This window comes from Pogoniulus pusillus, chromosome 24 (genome assembly GCF_015220805.1).
Source record: "Pogoniulus pusillus isolate bPogPus1 chromosome 24, bPogPus1.pri, whole genome shotgun sequence".
Classification (NCBI taxonomy): Eukaryota; Metazoa; Chordata; class Aves; order Piciformes; family Lybiidae; genus Pogoniulus; species Pogoniulus pusillus.
Genome location: NC_087287.1, coordinates 8,465,846 through 8,484,750, shown reverse-complemented (window position 1 = coordinate 8,484,750; position 18,905 = coordinate 8,465,846). Strand labels below are relative to the sequence as shown.

The 18,905-nt window shown below is 49.8% G+C and overlaps 2 protein-coding genes across 3 annotated transcripts in view; one reads left to right on the top strand and one right to left on the bottom strand.

Moving 5' to 3' along the window:
• DRD4 (dopamine receptor D4) overlaps positions 1-18,905 on the bottom strand; it is a 40,721-nt gene that overhangs the window by 11,023 nt on the left and 10,793 nt on the right. For both annotated transcript variants that reach the window (XM_064163270.1, XM_064163271.1), the window contains one exon: positions 90-150. In XM_064163270.1, the coding sequence (XP_064019340.1) occupies positions 90-100 (11 nt within the window). In that variant the 5' untranslated portion in view covers positions 101-150. The remainder of the gene's footprint in view (positions 1-89; positions 151-18,905) is intronic.
• SCT (secretin) lies at positions 117-17,508 on the top strand. The gene is made up of 6 exons (XM_064163284.1): positions 117-336; positions 11,831-11,927; positions 12,966-13,070; positions 13,731-13,835; positions 14,415-14,516; positions 17,114-17,508. Exons 2-6 carry the CDS (start codon positions 11,839-11,841, stop codon positions 17,223-17,225), a joined length of 513 nt encoding a protein of 170 aa, XP_064019354.1. The 5' UTR covers positions 117-336; positions 11,831-11,838; the 3' UTR covers positions 17,226-17,508.

Below are 18,905 nucleotides of genomic sequence, written 5' to 3'. Positions count from 1 at the left end.
AGGGTCCCTTTGGTGGTTACTGAGTTGTATGACCCCTCTCTCCCGTCCCCAGCATAGTATTGTCACCTTCATGTTGTCCCAATACTCATGGATTTGTCATCTCTCTTTTACAGCTGACCCAGCTTTGGTCATCTTCCTCTTCCAGCTGACCTGTCATAAAACATGCACTTGACTTGGTGTGAGAAGACCAAGCTCAGGAGAGACACTTCCCTCTGCTCTGGGTAGGACCAGCTCGCTCTCCAAACCAGCAGCGCTGGGATAAGTACCACACTCCTTTGGCTCTGCCTTTCTCCATTCCTTCAGGAAGTGTTTGTGCTGGACTCAGGTGGACACAAGGTGAGAGGACTGGAGGGAAAGTCTTATGAGGAGAGGCTGAGGGAGCTGTAGGTGTTCAGCCTGGAGAAGAGGAAACTTAGAGGGGACCTTATCACTCTCTACAACTACCTAGAAGGAAGCTGTAGCCAGGTGGAGGTCAGGCAGTTAGTGACAGGACAAGAAGGTATGGTCTGAAGCTGTGCCAGGGGAGGTTTAGGCTGGATATTAGGAAGCACTTCCTCAACAAAAGGGTGATTAGGCACTGAAATGGACCTGGTAGATTCTGATACTTGTGCCCACCTGTCCTGACAACGTGAGCTTGTCAGTGATTTCTGTCACCTGCTCACAGCTTCTCTAGTCTGGTAGTTGTTCCCTAAAGCCTAAAGAGATTGAGGTGTGGAGCACGTCCAGAGAAGTCAAGGCTGGTGAAGGGCCTTGCACACAATTCCTGGGAGGAACGGCTGAGAGCCCTGGGATTGTTTCATCTGGAGAAAAGGAGGCTGAAGGTCAGGACCTCATCACCCTCTACAACTCCCTGAAGGGAGAAGGAAGATCACAGAGCGAGACATCTGAGAGTTGCCCCCAAGAGGTGGAACCTTCACCACCGCTGTTTTTCACATGTGAGGTGCTGAGTTCTTATCTAGAGGAGGAGAAAAGCTGCTGCCAAACTTTAAACTCAAGGGTTGAATAGCTCCCTGATAGCCGGGCAGAGATGGCTGGGGCTGCCTCCTGCTTCACAACAAAGGCAGGAGAATCAAGAGCTTTTAAGGCCAATCTTGTTCTTTTTATCTGACATACTGATCTGAGCGATTCTCCCTGGGTGTCTCATCTGTCTACAATGCATTTCCAAGAGAAGAGGCAGAAGCAGCACCCTTCCTTTCGGGTGAACCTTTGGGAGAGAAGGGTGAGGGTGGCATAGCTCTCTTGGCATTCCAGGCTTTCTGAGAGTCCCTCCAGTAGGGCTGCAGCAACTTCTGAACACGCTGAAGGACCTTTGGACATTCTGGCAAGTTCTGATAAATCCCTGTGAGATGCAGAAACTCATGGATTTGTACAGTGGGGATGAGCTGTGGGGGTGAAACCACCAAGCAAATGTGGAAATGGCTGGACACAATGATCCTGGAGGTCTTTTCCAGCTGAAACAGTTCTGTGATTCTGACTTTATGAAATGCCTGATTTTTCTGTCTCTGTTACCACAGGATCATAGAACTATTGGGGTTGGAAGAGACCTTGGAGATCAGCAAGTCCAACTACCCCCTTAGAGCTCACAATCCCACCACTGTTGCTAAGCCACTACCACTAAACCATGTCCCTCAGCACCATATTCATGCAGTCAGCAAACACCTTCAGGGATGGGGACTCCACCACTGCCCTGGGCAGCCTGGGCCAGTGCTTGAGAACTGCTTCTGGGAAGAAGTTTTTCCTAAGATCCAACCTGAACCTCCCTTGGCACAACCTGAGGCTATTTCCTCTTGCCCTGTCACTTGTTGCATGTAAGAAGAGACCAACTCCCACCTGGCTCCAGCCTCCTTGGAGGTCAGGGCGGTGGTAGCAGCCCCATCCCTGGCGGTCTTTAAGGCCAGGCTGGATCAGGCTCTGAGCAACCTGATCTAGTGTGAGGTGTCCTTGCCTGTGGCAGGGGGATTGGAAGTAGACAATCTGAGGTCACTTCCAGTCCTGATAATTCTATCTATTGTAGAGGGCAATGAGGTCTCCTCTCCTCATCCTTCTCTTCTGCAGACAACCCCAGGTTCCTCAGCCATTCCTCACAGGACTTGTGTTCAAGGCCCTTCACCAGCATAGTTGCTCTTCTTTAGACTTGATCTGGCCCCTCAGTGTCATTCTTTGAATGAACCCAGGATTTGAGGTCTATCCTCACCAGTGCCAAGTACAGGGAGACAATAACATCCCTAAACCTGCTGGCCACACTATTCCTGACCCAAGCCAGAACACTCTGGCCACCTGAGCACACTGGTTGCTCATTTTCATCCAACCATCAATTAACACCCTCAGGTCCTTCACTGCTAAGCAGCTCTCAAGCCACTCTGCCCCATGCCTGTAAGCTGCATCTCTTATCCTGGAGTCAAACCCTGAAGTTATTTTTCTGTGGATACCTGGTTTCAAACAGAGCCACATAACTGGTGTCATGCAAAGCTGGCCTGGTAAAACAGAAGGGTTTGTGCCAAATGAACTAACACTCTTCAAGAGCCCCCACTGGTTCTAAAATATCAGTGAGCTGCTCAGAGCCACTTGCTGTGAAACACCTCCTGGGGAGGGAGGAGAAGTGCAAAGCAGCAAAAGCAGGGAAGGGCATGGCTGTGAGCAGCAAGCACCTGCAAGTGCACCTCCCTAAACCTTCATCTTCACTTTTGAGTCACTTGGAGGGATGCATCCTTGGGTCACCACAATCCAATGAACACTCCAGGCTGAGGGAAGAGCTCCTGGAAAGTTGCCTGGCAGAAAAAGACCTGGGGGATGGCAGCTAACAGTAGCTGATCATGAGCCAGCAGTTTGTCCAGGTGGCCAAGAAGGCCACCAGCATCCTGGCTTGGATCAGCAAGAGTGTGGCCAATAGGACTGGGCACTGGTGAGGATAGGACCTCAAACCCTAGGTTCAGTTTTGGGCCTCTCACTCCAAGAAGGTCATTGAGGGGCTGGAGTGGGTCCAAAGAAGGGCAATGAAGTTGGGAAGAGTCTGGAGAACAGGAATGGTGAGGAGCAGCTGAGAGACCTGAGAGTACTGAGACTGGAGAAAAGGAGGCTGAGGAGAGACCTGTGGCACTCTCCACCTCCCCAAAAGGAGCCAGGAGCCAGGTAGGGGATGGGCTCTTCTCTCTAGTATCAGCTGCCAGAACAAGAGGACGTTGTGCCAGAGGAGGTTTAGGTTGGGCATGAGGAACAATTTCTTTGGTGCAAGAGTGGTCAGGCACTGGAACAGGCTGCCCAGGGAGGAGGAAGACATCATCCCTGGAAATATTCAAGAAAGGTGTGGACATGGCACTTGGGGCCACAGCTTAATGGCTATGGTGGTCTGAAGGTGATATTGGACTCCCTGGCCTTAGAAGGCCTTTCCAACCCAAACAATTCTATGATTCCTTTCAGCTCCCTGACAAAGAGAGGTGCAGCCACAATGAAGCCTGAGCAGCTGGGCTGCAGTGCTCATTGCTGGCACTGCACACCTGGAACAGCTGGGCCAATGCTGTCTGGCAGGCATGACACAGAGCTTGTCATCCTTCTAATTCAAATTAATTCCCTCAAGTGCTCTCTGCTCTTCCCCAGACACAGCAAACAGCTGGAGGCTGAGATTACGGACGCTGATGCCAATTAGAGCTGTGATAAGGCCAGACGCATGGGGAGCACTGGTGCATGGCTCTGCTGTGGAGAGATGGCACTTGGAGCTCCTCTATGTAGAGGTACAAGGTCCAACTGAGCACAAAACATTGCTGGGTTGAGAAGGCAAAGATGGCCAAGAGCATTCCTGGGGAGAAAGCCACTCAGTCCTGTCCCATTGTGTCCCTGCAGTGGTATGTATTGGTCAAATCACAGGAGGTCAGGTTGGAAGGGACCTCAAGGATCATCTGGTTCAGCCTTTCTAGTTGAAATAAAGTGTCCCAGCACCTTGTCCAGCTGGGTCTTGCAAATGTCCAGTGGAGGGGAATTCACCACATCCCTTGAGAGATGATTCCAATGTCTAACAGTTCTCACGAGGGGAAAATGTTCTTCTGGTGTCCAGTTGGAATCTCCCCAGCAGTAACTTGTTCCCACTGACTGTTGTCTTTTCCATGTGTTGTCTACCCCATACCATGGAGTTTCCTTCTCTGGAGGCCCAAAATCCACCTGGACATGACACTGGGCAACTTGATCTAGACCAGCTTACACGATTCTGTGTTTGCTGCCTACTCTCTTCAGGGTCTGGGAATAATGAGTCCACCCTGGGGGAGGTGTTTTTCTGAGGTCCCACAGCCATACAGGACTGTGGGTTTTTTATCTTCCCCCTTTCTCTCCCAAACCCACCTACAGCTGCCCCTGCTTGCTCCTTCCTCCCATCCCAACCTTCCCTTTTGGAGCTCAAATTACAAAATCAGGTGGCAAAGATTAAAAGCCCCTCCCAAAATCATCCTGTGCCAGAAAGGAGCATTTAGAAGGCTAAAGCCTCCAATCCCCTTATTCCAATTAGGATCCCACCTGGAGGTGATACAAAAGAATGACTTCCACCTGCTCTTGATAGAGGGCCACAGTCAGCTGCTCAGGGTGGGGAAGGCTCATCTGCAAGCAGGCAGGAGGCAATCTCCACCACACACATGGTCTCTCACACATACATGCTCAGAAGGAAAAAAAGACTGGGGGAGGTAGAAGTTCCTGCACACTGTAAGCTGATTAAAGGGTATTTTTCTTTTACGCAGGAAGGATTTAGCCATGCAGCTCCTAGCACCGTCTGACCTCAATAAACTGCCACGCCATGGGCAGCTCCCACCTCTCTGGGCAACTTGGGACAGGCTCTCACCACCCTCAGTGACAAAAATTTCTTCCTGAGGACCAATCTAAAACTCTGCTAGTTCCAAACCGTCAACTCTCATCCTGTCACAACAGGCCCTGCTCTGTCCCCAGCTTTCTTCCCAGTCTCTTTAAGCACTGAAAGGCTACCAGAAGGTCTCCCTGGAGCCTTCTCCTCTCCAGGCTACACAAACCCAGCTCTCCCAGCCTGGCTTCACAGCAGAGGGTTTCCAGCCCTCTCACCATGGACAGGGACTAACAGGTCCATGTCTCTCCTGTACTGAGATCTTTGTTGTGCTGAGGAAAAAGCAAGTTCCAAGTAGGAGAGAATGCAGAAGCTGGAAGTGGATGCTCCCAACAACCCCCTGATGAATTTGTGCATCTTGGGCTACAGAGAGCTGCGCAAGGAGGATGGATCAGATGAGGACAGTGATTTCCTTTCCCTTTGTCACTTCAGAGTCAATGACTCTGAGAGTTTTTCTCTGCCTCGATGCTGCAGGGAGATGATGAGTTAGATCCCAGTGATTAATGGGTGATGCAATCACGCATTGTGCCTGCTGCCTGCAGGCATGGGGAATCTCTGCTCCCACTTTGAATATCATACAAAAGGAGAACGGGAAAAGCAAGGTGCAGACTCACAAAGCTCCAATCAGTTGATATTGCTAAGTGGTGATGCTTAGCACTCCTGTTTTCATCATGTCTCCCGATGCTAATGCTACTTATGAGAATCCAGTGTCGTTTCAGGTTGGTTTGGGGTCCCATTTGCTCAGGTATAAATTTCAGATTGCAAAAACTTTTTTGAGTTCCCTTGCATGATCCTGAATTTCTTCATCAGGGCCTCAGGAGCTGCCTTCAGTCTCAAGCCTGTGGTTGTCAACATAGTTGCAGTGGTGCTGGGCACGGCCACAGAGTTTTCTACCCCATCATCTTTCCACTCTCTGTCACTGGCTGCAAGACCACCCAAATTTTTGTGGCAAAGTAGATAAATGAGGTTCCTTGGTTGATGTTCCTCCAGTCCCCAGGTTTTCCTCTCCAGTTATTCATGCTCTGCTGCCATCATGGGGCCACCTCATCACTGCAGCCTCTTCTGTGTGCCTCTTACCTAGACCCGGGTAGATTCTCACAGCGAACTGAGGTTCTCCAAGAGCTTGGGGACATTTCAGGCCCAGTGAGACTGTTTGCAGTGGACAGGGGAAATCATATCAGCCATTTTTAGCTCCTATTATGTTGTTTAGCCTTTTGGTTACAATTTTTTTGCTCCTTGCCTTGTTCCTACATAGCCTCTCTCAGCTGTAGATGGTTGTCAGCACCACAAACCCAAGCTGATGCCAGTCACAACCAATACAGGTGTGAAAGATAGAATGGAATCACTGGATGCACAGGGTTGGAATGGACCTCTAGAGATTATCTAGTCCAACAACCACACAGTCAGCAGGGGTATCCTGAACTAGATCTGGCTGCTCAGAATCCGATCAAGTATGACTGTAAATGTCTCCTGGGATGGGATCACAGGCTCACAGGATGGCAGGGCTTGGAAGGGACCCAAATTCATCATCCAGTCCAACCCCTCTGCCAGAGCAGAACCATACAATCCAGCTCAGGTCACACAGGAACACATCCAGACAGGCCTTGAAAGGCTCCAGAGAAGGAGACTCCACAGCCTCTCTGGGGAGTCTGTTCCAGTGCTCTGTGACTCTCACAGTAAGAAAGTTTCGCCTTGTGTTGAGCTGGAACCTCCTATGCTGCAGCTTCCATCCATTGCTCCTTATCCTGTCACAGGGAGCAAGTGAGCAGAGCTTGTTCCCCCCATCCTGATCCTCAGCCCTTAGATATTTGTAAACATTTATTAGATCTCCTCTCAGTCTTCTCTTCTGCAGACTAAACAGCCCCAGGTCCCTCAGCCTCTCCTCATCAGGCAGTGCTCCAGTCCCCTCATCATCTTCATAGCCCTTCTGCTGGACCTTCTCCAGCAGATCCCTGTCTTTCTTAACCACTTCCCTGGACAACCTGATCCAGTGTTCTACCATTCTCATAGTAAAGAACTTTAATGTCCAATCTGAATCTACTCTATTCTACTTTCAAGCCATTGCCCCTTGTCCTAGTGGCACATGGTCTTGGAAGCAGTCCATCCCCAGCAGATCCCCTTCAGGTACCAGAAGGCTGCTCCAAGGTCTCCCCAGAACTTTTTCTTCTCAAGGCTGAGCAACCCCAGCTCTCTGAGCCTGGCTTCATAGGACAGAAAGGGCATAATCACAGAATGGTAGGGGTTGGAAAGGACCTTTGGAGATCACTGAGTCCAAGCTCCTCTGCCAAGGAAGGGTCACCTAGAGAAGATCACACAGGAACATGTCCAGGTGTGTTTGGAATGTCTCCAGCAATGAAGACTCCACCACCTCTCTGGGCAGCCTGTTCCAGTGCTCCACCACCCTCACATTAAAGAAGTTTCTCCTCATAGTTAGATGGAGCTTCTGATGCTGCAGTTTGTGCCTGTTAGCCCTGGTCCTGTCACTGGGCACCACTGAAAAGATCCTATTTTCTCTCTCCATCTCCATGCCATCTTTAGCAGCAGTATTTGAGAGCAACCAGTCCCAAACCCCAGCAAAGACAGGAGTATATTTAGGATGTTTTCTCTGTATGTATCAAGGTGCTTCCTTCAGCAGAGCTAACCCAGGCAGGGCTCTGAAACCACAGCTTGAAAGGCATTGTCCCCTTACACAAAAGTCAGCCCTTGTCCTTACTGATCAGACAATATTTGCCCTAAAAATGTGACCAAATCACAGGTGCACACATTCACCCAGAATTCCTGGGAATTGCAAACAAAACCCAAGCCAGGAATAAAAAAAGAACAGAAGATTAAGCTCCTATCAAGAGGTAATTAAAGCCAGGAGAAGAGATAATGATGGCAATGATAATAAATCAATTGGTACAGGGATGTTTGCCCAACAAATAACTGTCATTATAGGCAGGAGGAGGAATTATCACCCCTCAGCAGAAATCACAGTCCATCAAACTGCTACCAATGACCTGCTCAGGTCTGGGGGCTAATTAAAAGGACATTCCAGCCTGGATGCATTATTTGCTATTAATCATGAGTACTCATATTCATATCTTTGCCCAAATAATTGCTTCTGATAAGGGCTGCAGATTTATAGGGGGCAGTGGAGAGGAGTGGGCCAGTGAGCTGCGAGGCAGGGGAGAGCCTGGAGGGAGCACGGTTGGGTGAGTACCGCTATGCTGACACGGGCAGGCTTGGCAGGCTGGCTGCTCTCCTCTTTGCGGGTGGTGAATTCCATGGTGCTTTGCCATGGCCATGAGTCCAGCCATCTCCTGAATGCTGCTAATAGGTGGGTTTTTCCTTCTTTCTTGCTCCTCCATTTAAGAAAGATGTTGAGGTGCCTGAACATGTCCAGAGAAGGGAACCAAGGCTGGGGAGGGGGCTGGAGCACAGCTTTGTGAGGAGCAGCTGAGGGAGCTGGGGGTGTTCAGCACGGAGAAGAGGAGGCTCAGGGCAGACCTCACTGCTCTCTACAGCTACCTGAAGGGAGATTGTAGCCAGGTGGGGGTTGGCCTCTTCTGCAGGCACCAGTGACAGAACAAGAGGACACAACCTCAAGCTACATGTAGGGCAGGTTTAGACTGGATGTTAAGAGGAAGTTCTTCACAGAAAGAGTGATTGGCTTTGGAATGGGCTGCCCAGGGAGGTGGCAGAGTCACCATTCCTGAAGGTGTTTAAAAGGAGGCTGGATGAGGCACTCAGTGTCATGGTTTAGTTAATTAGAAGGTGTTAGGTGATAGGTTGGACTTAATTATCTCAAAGGTCTTTTCCAACCTGGTAAATTCTGTGATTCCCCTAGAGGAAAGGCACTGGTCCAGAGATGTGTGGCCTTTAGTTTCAGGTAGAGCATCAGAGATGGGCAGATGAGCAATGGCTGTGTAGCAGCCTCTTGGGAAGCTCTCCTAGATGTAGTGTTCTTGCAGGGTGATGGGAGCTTTGATTCAGCAAAGTCTTTTGGGTGCAATCTGATGTTTGCCTGCTTCTGAGGTCTGAGATGTTCCCAGGTTCTGGCTTGGCTTGGTGCCCACTCCTTTCAGCTAAAGGTTCCAGCTAGCTAAGGAGTTTGCCATTATATAAAGCAAGCATCACTGGGGAGGGCAAATAAAAGCTCAGAAGTGTCTTAAGAAGGTTAAACAGCTCTGCTGTGATGACTCTGAAGATCTCCCTCCTCTCTGGGCTCTGACTGATTAAAAACCCAATGCAAGGCATCATTATTGATCCAGAGCAGAAGCTCCCCAACAGCCATTACTGCTCCTAGCAATTTCAGCAAGCAAGTATGTCCAGAAAGAGAGAAAAAAACCCAACCTGAGTCACTTGATTAGCAGCATGAAAGGTTCTGAAAAGAGGGGAAACTCTGGAGCTATCAATGGGTTTTTAATGGGCTCTTAAATGTGGAGCTCCAATACAAGTGTCAGACCTTCCACAGGGAAGGCTCAAATGCTGGGGTGAGATCCTGGCCAGAGGTCAAGGCACTGTGTGACACATACTGTAGGGACCAAAAGACTCAGGATCCAGGTTTCCCTTCCCTGAAGAGTGATGTGCTCAGGGCATGGTGGCTGTTTTGAGCTCTTTCCCAGTACTGGGAAGCAGCACTGTGGAGTCCATTTTGTATGGACTCTGATAAGGGATTGATTTTTCAATGTCCTTCTTGTTTTGCTTATCCCATCCCCCTCAAAGCCAAGCCAGTCAGGAAAACACCACATTAAAGCATCAGAAGTGTGTGTGAAAGGAAGCTTCTGGCTCCTTAGTCATGCAAAACCTCTCACCTGTCTGCCCTGCAGCCCCCGTTAAATATTTGTGCTGTGGCTTAAACAGTTCTCCATACAAATCTCCTCTCTTGTCCTTCCTCCTCTTGCCTATTCTCATCTTGCAGTACCTCTAGGGTAGCAAACAGCTCCAGGAGGGCATCTGGAAAGCGTTCAGCAAACTCACACTCCTTTAATGGTTTTTGTACTGTCTGGTTTCAGACTAAAATAAAATCAAAGCAGGAGGACCTCACTTTTAGGTTAGGAACTATTATCTGAGAGTTTCCAGGACAGTGACTAAGAAGATAAGGTTTGCTTCTATGCAGGAAGAAGCAGAGAACCATTTTGGTTGGAAAAGACCCTAAAGATCATGGAATCCAACTGTTCTCTAACTCTACCATGTCTGGGCCTAAACCATGTCCCTCAGCACCACAGGGCTGTGGCTTTGGAACACCTCCAGGGATGGGGATTCAACCACCTCTCTGGGCAGCCTGTTTCAGCCTTTGAGAACCCTTTCAGTGAAGAAGGGTCCAACCCAAACCTCCTCTGGTGCAACCTGAGGCCATTTCCTCTTGCCCTGTCACTTTTTGCTTGGGAGAAGGTACAGGAAGGCAGATGCTGGATAAATGACAGATATAGCTCCTGTGTGATCCTTGGATCACCCTCTCCCAAAGGCAGCCACACACACCTCAGCAGGCACAGAGATGCAAAGAGAGACTGGAAATAAAAGGGGGAAAGAAGCAGTGGCTTGTGAGAGACCAAATATGCTTTTCCTCTTTTTATCTCCCTAAGAAAACAACAGATGAGGTTTTGCTGCATCAAAAAAACATGCCTTGTTTCTCTTTTTTCTTTCCCTAAAGACTAGGGGACAGGGAGAAGGCAGCACACACAAAATCCCTTCCCTTCTCCTGTGTGTAGATGCACTTTTGTTAGGTACATTGTGGAAAAAAACAACACAGCAAAACCCCAAATTTCTTTCTTTCTCCTGGGCATGCTCTAGCTCTACTAACAGCTGTCCATAGGGGATGGTTTTATGAGTGCTTTAAATCCTCTCCCTGAAGGCTCAGCTCTTCAAGGCATGGAACAGAATAGGGTATGTTCATTCCATGACTTTGTGCTGCTGGTGGATTGACTCACATGGTACCTCCTTGCATATTCAAGGGGTTTTCAACTGACTCAGAGGCAGCACTGCAGCACAAACCTCATCTCAGTCCTGTGCTCTGGGACTGCACAGTGGTGGTGGTGATGGGATAACAACTACAAACAACTTCCAACTGACAGGCACATGAACGATTTGAGTTGTTCATCTTTTGTACTTTGAAGAAATATTCTCCTTGCTGCCTGGAATTTATAGACTGGTAGAGGTTGGAAGTGCCCTCTGGAGATCATCGAGTCCAATGCCCCTGTCAAAGCAGGACCACCTAGGGCAGGTCCCACAGGAATGCATCCAGATGGGTCTTGAAAGCCTCTGAGAATAAGACTCCACAGCCTCTCTGCACAGCCTGCTACAGGGCTCCAGCACCCTCACACCAAAGAAGTTTCTCCTCTGCTCAGACAGAACCTCTCACGTTCCAGTTTGTGCCCACTGTGCCTTGTGGTATCCTAGGACACTACAGAAAAGAGCCTGCCCCCTTCCTCTTGACACCCACCCTTCAGATAGAAATGGGCAGATTCAGACTGGATGTTAGGAAGAAGTTCTTCAGCATGAGGGTGGTGAGACCCTGGAACAGGTTGCCTAGGGAGGTCGTGGAAGCCCCATGCCTGGAGGTGTTTAAGGCCAGGCTGGATGAGGATGCAGACAGCCTGATCTAGTGCAAAGGGTACCTGCCCATGGCAGGGAAGTTGGAGGTAGATGATCCTTGTGGTCCCTTCCAACCCTGACTGATTCAGTGATTAATGAGATCCTCTCTTTCTCTTTGCTTCTCCAGGCTAAGCAGTCCCAGGTCTCTCAGCCTTTCCTCACCAGAAAGGTGTTCCAGTTTCTTATTCATCCTCATAGCCTCTCTTGGACACTCTCTAGCAATATCCCTGACCCTCCTGACATGGGAACCCAGAAGTGGCCACAGTGTTCCAGACGTAGTCTCACCAGCAATTCCTTCCTGCTCTATCTGTAGTGCTGTTCTCTATACAGCCATATGCAATGAGTGACATCTGAACTGTACCAGGCAAAGGCCAGGAGCATTTTGTTCTGCTGCTCATCAAATGTTGTGCTTTAATTCAGGAGAGAAAATGCCTTCCTTGATGACTGCTCTGTGGAGGCTGATCATTCCCATGATTGTCCTGCCACACTTCTCAGCATCTCTCCCAACCCAGGAGAGGTAAGTTCTCATGCTTCTGCTGCCTTTTTCCCTATGCTTCTATGCTCAAAGAGCCTTTTGTTTTCCTTCCACAACTTGTAGCTGCTAGACTGTAGTTGTTTTTTCTTCCTTAAACTGATGTAGTTAAATTACTGCAAATGTTTCAAGTATTTGTTTTATTTTCATTTTAATTTTTGCTTAAGAGTAGAAACATTGATTTGACTTGGCCAAGGGAGGTTCCTGTCCCCCTTCTACTCTTCACTGGTGAGACCACAGCTGCAGTATTGTTTCCAGTTCTGAGCTCCCCAGTTTAAGAGGGACAAGGAACTGAAGGAGAGAGTCCAGTGAAGACTTCAAAGATGCCCAGAAGAGGCTGAGGGGATTGGAGTATCCCTGTGAGGAGGAAAGGCTGGGAGAACTGGATCCTTTTTAGGCTGGAGAAGAGCAGCTTGAGAGGGGATGTGATTAATGTTCATAAACATCCAAAGTATGGGAGTCGAGAAGAAGGGGCCACAATGCTGTCAGTGGTGTCTTGCAGAAGGACAAGGGGCAAAGGACACAAAATGAGACACAGGGAGTTCTAGCTGAACATGAGGAGAAACTTCTTTGTTATGTGGGTGCTGGAGCAGGCTGCTCAGAGAGGCTATGGAGTCCTCTTCTCTGGACACTTTCAAAACCCATCTGGTTGCCTTCCTGTGTGGCCTGCCCTAGGTGATCCTGCTTTGGTGGGGGGAGTTGGACTTGATCTCCAGAGGTCCCATCCAACCTCTACCATTCTATGATTCTGTGACTTAATTCAGAGGAAAAATGAGGTCCCCAAACAGATCAAACTACAGTAAAAAAAAAAAACACTTTTGAGTCTGTTTTCCTAGGAAGTTCTTACAGAGCCTGACCGAGGTGGAAGCTTCTGTTTCAGATAGCTTAGTCCCATGAGAACATAACTTAAAGGCGGCACAAATTCTTGCCCATCTTTCTTTGAGACCCTCTTTCCTTGGGGAGAGCAGTTTGAAATGCTTGTTCTTCTCTGTTCTACACAACCTATGCCTTCTAACCTGCCAGGACTGAGAGGCATGCTGATGGGCTCTTCCACAGTGAGCTCAGCAAGATGAATGGCAATGCCTACATGCGGCAGCTGGTCAAGAATCTGGTGGGCCTCAAGGAAAGGTAAGGACCAGCCAAGCCCCCTGCTGGGGCATGGGAGTCTTTCACAGGAGATGGGATCTGCTGGAGAAGGTTCAGCAGAGGGCTACAAGGATGATGAGAGGACTGGAGCACTGCTTGATGAGGAGAGGCTGAGGGACCTGGGGCTGTTTAGTCTGGAGAAGAGAAGACTGAGAGGGGATTTAAACGTTTATAACTACCTGAGGGCTGGGGGTCTGGGAGAGTCGAGCTGGGGACAGGCTCTGCTCGCTTGCTCTCTGGGATAGGAGAAGGAGCAATGGATGGAAGCTGGAGCACAGGAGGTTCCAGCTCAACACAAGAGGAAACTTCTTTACTGTAAGGGACACAGAGCACTGGAACAGGCTCACCAGAGAGATTGTGAGTCTCTTTCTCTGGAGCCTTTCAAGGCCTGTCTGGAGGTGTTCCTCTGTAACCTGCGCTAGATTGTATGGCCCTGCTGTGGCAGGGGGAGGTGGACTCGATGATCTCTTTGGGTCCTCTCCAACCCCTGACATCCTGTGAGCCTGTGAGGCAGAGAAGAGCAGGGATGCAGAGGTCCTTAATGTTGGGAAGAGAGAAACTTTAGTGCCTTGTGCTCCGTCCCCTTTCTGATGGCTGGGAGAGCAGCTGCATTGCTCCTGTTCCGTGTTTCTGCTGACACAGGTCCCAGAGGCACTCGGATGGGCTGTTCACCAGCGAGTACAGCAAGATGAGAGGAAATGCTCAGGTTCAGAAGTTCATCCAAAACCTGATGGGCCGCAAGCGCAGGTGACAGCTTTGCTGCCTGGGGAGGGCAGGGCTCTGAGGAAAGGGGGGTGGCATAGACACTGGTTGGGAAAAAGACAACTGCAAGTGGGTTGGGGCTTTGTCTCCTGTCCCTGGGCTGCTTCTGCAGCTGCTGTGCAAGAGCAGAGGTATCTCATCAGCCCACTCTGCCTGTCACAGCCAAACCTTCTCTCCAAGGCTGTTTCTGAGTATAAAGCAACATTATCCAATGCTCCTCCATGTCAGGCTTGGTCCTTAGGACACAAACCAGAAAAAAAATAGGCTGTGCTGCCATCCAGCATGACCTGGACAGGCTGGAGAGCTGGGCAGGAAGAAATCCAATGAAATTCAAGAAGAGCAAGTGCAGGGTCCCAGCATCTTGGGAAGAACAACCCCATGCATCAGTACAGGTTGGGGACTGATCTGTTGGAGAGCAGCGCTGAGGAAAAGGACTTAGGAGTCCTGGTGGACAACAGGATGACTGTGAGGCAGCAATATGCCCCTGTGGCCAGAGAAGGCCAACAGCATCCTGTGGTGCATCAAGAAGAGTTAATCATTATTACTTTTCTTTATCTAAACCAGCTCTCCAGACCCAGTCAACACAGATGTGCAAGGGAGAGAGGAAGAAAACAGCCACGAGGAGCTTTGCTTGCTGTGGTTGTACCAGAGCTTTCTAAACACCAGGTGGGTGGGACAGACTTGTCACTTCAATGGCCCTGCTCACCAGAGTACTGAAGCCTAAAGAGGACTCTTAATTACTTGTAAATGCCCAGGTTTTGCCCCAAGCACAGAGTTCAGATCAGAAGGGTTGATAGCCACCCTCACAAAGGGGAAAGGTAGGTTTGTAGAACTGTCCCGATTTTAAAATCCCTTGTGCTAAATCCAGGTGGTGATTGGTCACTAGTGGTGATCCCCAGGACTCAGCACTGAGATCAGCTCTCTTTAACATCTTTATCAATGATCTGCATGAGGGAATCGAGGAATCTTCACTCAGTTTGCAGATAAGACTAAACTGAGTAGGAGGTGTTGATTTGCTTGAGGGTGGGACATTGAGGGGCTGGAGCAGGTCCAGCAAAGGGCAAAAAAGCTGGGGAAGGGTCTGTTGAGGAGCAGCTAGGGCAACTGGGGTTGCTCGACCTGGAGAAAAGAAGACTGAGGGAAGACCACCTGGCTCTCTGCCCCCAGGTGGGGGCTGGGTTTTTCTCCCTAGAATCAGGTGATAGAATGAGAGGAAATGTCCAGAAATTGTGCCAGGGGAGGTTTAGTTTCGAGATGAGGAACAATTTCTTTGCTGCAAGAGTGGTCAGGCACTGGAACAGACTGCTCAGGGAGGTGATGGAGTCACCATCCCTGGAGGTGTTCAAGAAATGTGTGAACATGGCACTTGGGGACATAGTTTAGTGGCCATGGTGGCGTTGGGCTGAGAGTTGGCCTGGGTGATCTCAGAGGGCTTTTCCAACCCAAATGATTCTATGACTCTATCACTCTATGATTCCCTCCAGCATGTCTCTGGGAATGTCACCACTGAACTGCAGCCCTCCATCACACACTTTTGTACCTCCTGTACCCTGCCAACAGCCACACTCCCAGGGGTGGTTGTCAGAGCTAGAGAAGCAAATGCTTTAGCCTAGATGTGAGGTGTTTGTGGCCCTGAGCAACCTCCATTGATTTCTCTGCCTGCAGCCATGGTAATCTCTATTCCTACATGCCAAGCCCATCTGGCACTCAAGTTTGCCTTACCTGAAGCAAAGCTGGCACTGAGAATCCCAGTCACAGAAGAACCACTCATTTCAGATGACAGATCCCAGGGAAACAAAATGATACCTTTCTCTAATCAGGGAATTGTCACCCTGGACTGAAACAAGTGTTATTCCCATTCAGAACAAAATCTGATCTAGCAGTTCAGACAGAAAATGTTTGCTACCCTGTCTTGATCCAGCTATTGATTCAAACATGCAGGTCGTGCTGGGCTGTCCCAACATCTGGGCACAGTCTCTACCTAGTGAACAATCAATTTCATAGAACCACAGAATCATTTAGGCTGGAAAAGACCTTTAAGGTCATTGATTCTAACATTTAATCCAACACTAATTAGTCCATTGCTAAACCATGTCCCCCAGCACCATGTCTTCATGATTTGTCAGTTTCTCCAGGCATGGACGATCCAACACTGCCCTCTGCAGCCTGGGCCAGGACCTGGCAACCTTCAAGGGCAAGAAATTGTTCCTCATGTCCAACCCAAGTCTCCCCTCACACAATTTCAAGCCATTTGCTCTTGTCCTGTCACTTGGTCCTTGAGAGCAGAACCCAATCCTCACCTCGCTCTAGCCTCCTTTCAGGGAATTGCAGAGAGACAGAAGACCTCCCTTCAGCCTCCTTTTCTCCAGACTGGGCAGCCCCAGGCCCCTCAACTGCTCCTCACCAGACCTGTTCTGCAGGTTCTTCACCAACTTCATTGCCCTTCACTGGCCCAGTCCAGCACCTTTCAAGGAGATGACTCTCCATTAAATCACAAAAATCTGGAGCCATAAGCTGGCCCTTAGTACCTCTTGTCCATGTTCCCTGCCCATAGAGGCTCGGACTGGCAGATATTTAAGATCCCTTCCAAGCCAAACCATCCCATGATTCAATGAATAAACAGGGTTGATAACAGCAGTGTCCTCTGTGCATCTGTGGGGTGCCTGGCTGCAGGCAGCCACGATCTGAGTGTCTCCACTACACATTCCCTTGTTGAAATCATCTTTGAATTTCACCAGGTGGCCTTATCTTTCAGAGAATCATAGAATCAACCAGCTTGGAAGAGACCTCCAAGCTCATCCAGTCCAACCTATCATCCAGCCCTAGCCAATCAACCAGACCATGGCACTAAGTGCCTCATCCAGGCTTTTCCTGAACACCTCCAGGGATGGCAACTCCACCACCTCCCTGGGCAGCCCATTCCAATGCCAATCACTCTCTCTGCCAACAACTTCCTCCTAACATCCAGCCTAGACCTCCCCCAGCACAACTTGAGACTGTGTCCCCTTCTTCTGTTGCTGGTTGCCTAGGAGAAGAGATCAACCCCCACCTGGCTACAGCCTCCCTTCAGGTAGTTGTAGGCTGCAATGAGGTCACCCCTGAGCCTCCTCCAGGCTGCACGCCCCCAGCTCCCTCAGCCTGTCCTCACAGGGCTGTGCTCCAGGCCTCTCAGCAGCTGCGTTACCCTTCTCTGGACTTTCACCCTTCTGCAGTCCTTGTCCCCAGGAATAACAACCTCTCTCTCTTTTCCCCCCCTCCAACAGCCAGTCAGACAGTGAGGCCAGGGAAGCTGCTGCCATGACCAGCCACTTCCTTTGCCCCTTCTCCAAGCAGCTGGTTGCAAACGTGAAGGAAGACACAGACAGCTTTGACTGAAGCTGGAGGGAGCGACACAGCCAAGGAGACAGCTCTGCATGTACATAGCCTTGGGAATAAACAGGGAAGCTACTGAATTTGTTTAGGAAAAGCTCCTGAGATCAGCAAATTAAAAATAAAAGAAACCCTTGTGGAAAGCAGCCAAGCCCTGGTCAAAGCTGTTAGCCTGTCCAGTCAGACAGGTGCCAGCAGGAGCTGCTGTCAGTAGATGGAGCCTGAAGGAAGCATTTGGCTTCCACTTCATGCTAGCATCTGGCTGCCTGCTTCTGAAGCCAAATAAAGATCTGCCAGCTACACCTCTGCTCTGCCTGCTCCTTGGGAAACAGTGCTAACGCAGGTACCATTACTGGTGGTGGATCGTCAGGAGTGCAGGTGTGGGGAGAAGCACTGTGCTAGGTTTCTCCTGCACGAGGCATGCTGGGGTCTTTATCAATAGCCTGCATGAGGGGACTCATAGAACCATAGCATGGTAGGGGTGGAAGTAACCTCTAAATATTTTCAAGTCCAACCTCTCTGCCAAAGCAGGATCAAGCAGGGCATGCCACACAGGCACACATCCAGGTGGGCCTTGAGGGTCTCCAGAGAAGTAGACTCCACAACCTCTCTGGACAGCCTGCTCCAAGCTTCCAGTGCCCTCACAGTGAAGAAGTTTGCAGGTGACACCATGATGGGTGACAGTGTTGGTATCCTGGAAGGTAGAAATATCTGCAAAGGGATCTGGCCAGGCTGGATTGATGGGCTGAGGGAAACGGGATGAGGTTCAACAAGGCTGAGTGCTGGGTCCTGCACTTGGGTGACAACAACCTCCTCAATGTTCCAGCCTGGGAACAGAGTGACTCTGAACTGTCTGGTGAGGAAGGACCTGGGCAGAAGCAGGGTTGGCCAACAGCAGCCGATGATGAGCCAGCAGTGTGCCCAGATGGCCAAGAAGGCCACCAGCATTCTTGCCTGGATTAGGAAGAGTGTGGTCAGCAGAACCAGGGCAGGGATTGTTCCCCTGGACTTGCCACTGGTGAGGCCACATCTTGACTTCTGGGTTTAGTTTTGGGCCTCTCATTCCAAGAAGGACACTGAGGGGCTGGAGCAGATCCAGACAAGGGTAGCAAAGCCAGAGAAGGGTCTGGAGAACAGGAATGGTGAGGAGCAGCTGAGAGACCTGGGATTGTTCAGCCTGGACAAAAGAAGGCTTAGGGGATACGTTCTGTCTCTGCAACTCCTTGAAAGGTCCATCAGAAATCTCTGCTTGGAACAGGCATTCTGGGGGACTTTTGGGAGGGGTCTTGGACAACCTTCATTTTGTGAAGCCACCAACAGCCAAGGGCTAAAATGCAGCCCTTAATGGGATTTTAAAAGGAGCAGTAGGAGCAGCTGTTCCCTTTCTTCTGCTCCAGCAGGGACAAGTGATGGTGTTTCTTCACCCAAGAGACCAAATGCCTTGGCATGGAAAATGTTACTGAGGAAAAGACAGGAGAAGAGGACAGAAAAGCATTTACTGAGGGTTTAGAAAGCTGTGGGGATGGAAAGAGTTGGAGCCTAGATGGAGATTCTGAGGAACCATCCTTACAAAGAGCCACTGCTGGCCACTGGTGACCAAACCTTATCCCTACAAAGCTGCTGGACAATCACTGGATTCACTGTCTCAGGATCCACCTGCAAAGGTGCTGCAGGGTCGCTGGGAAG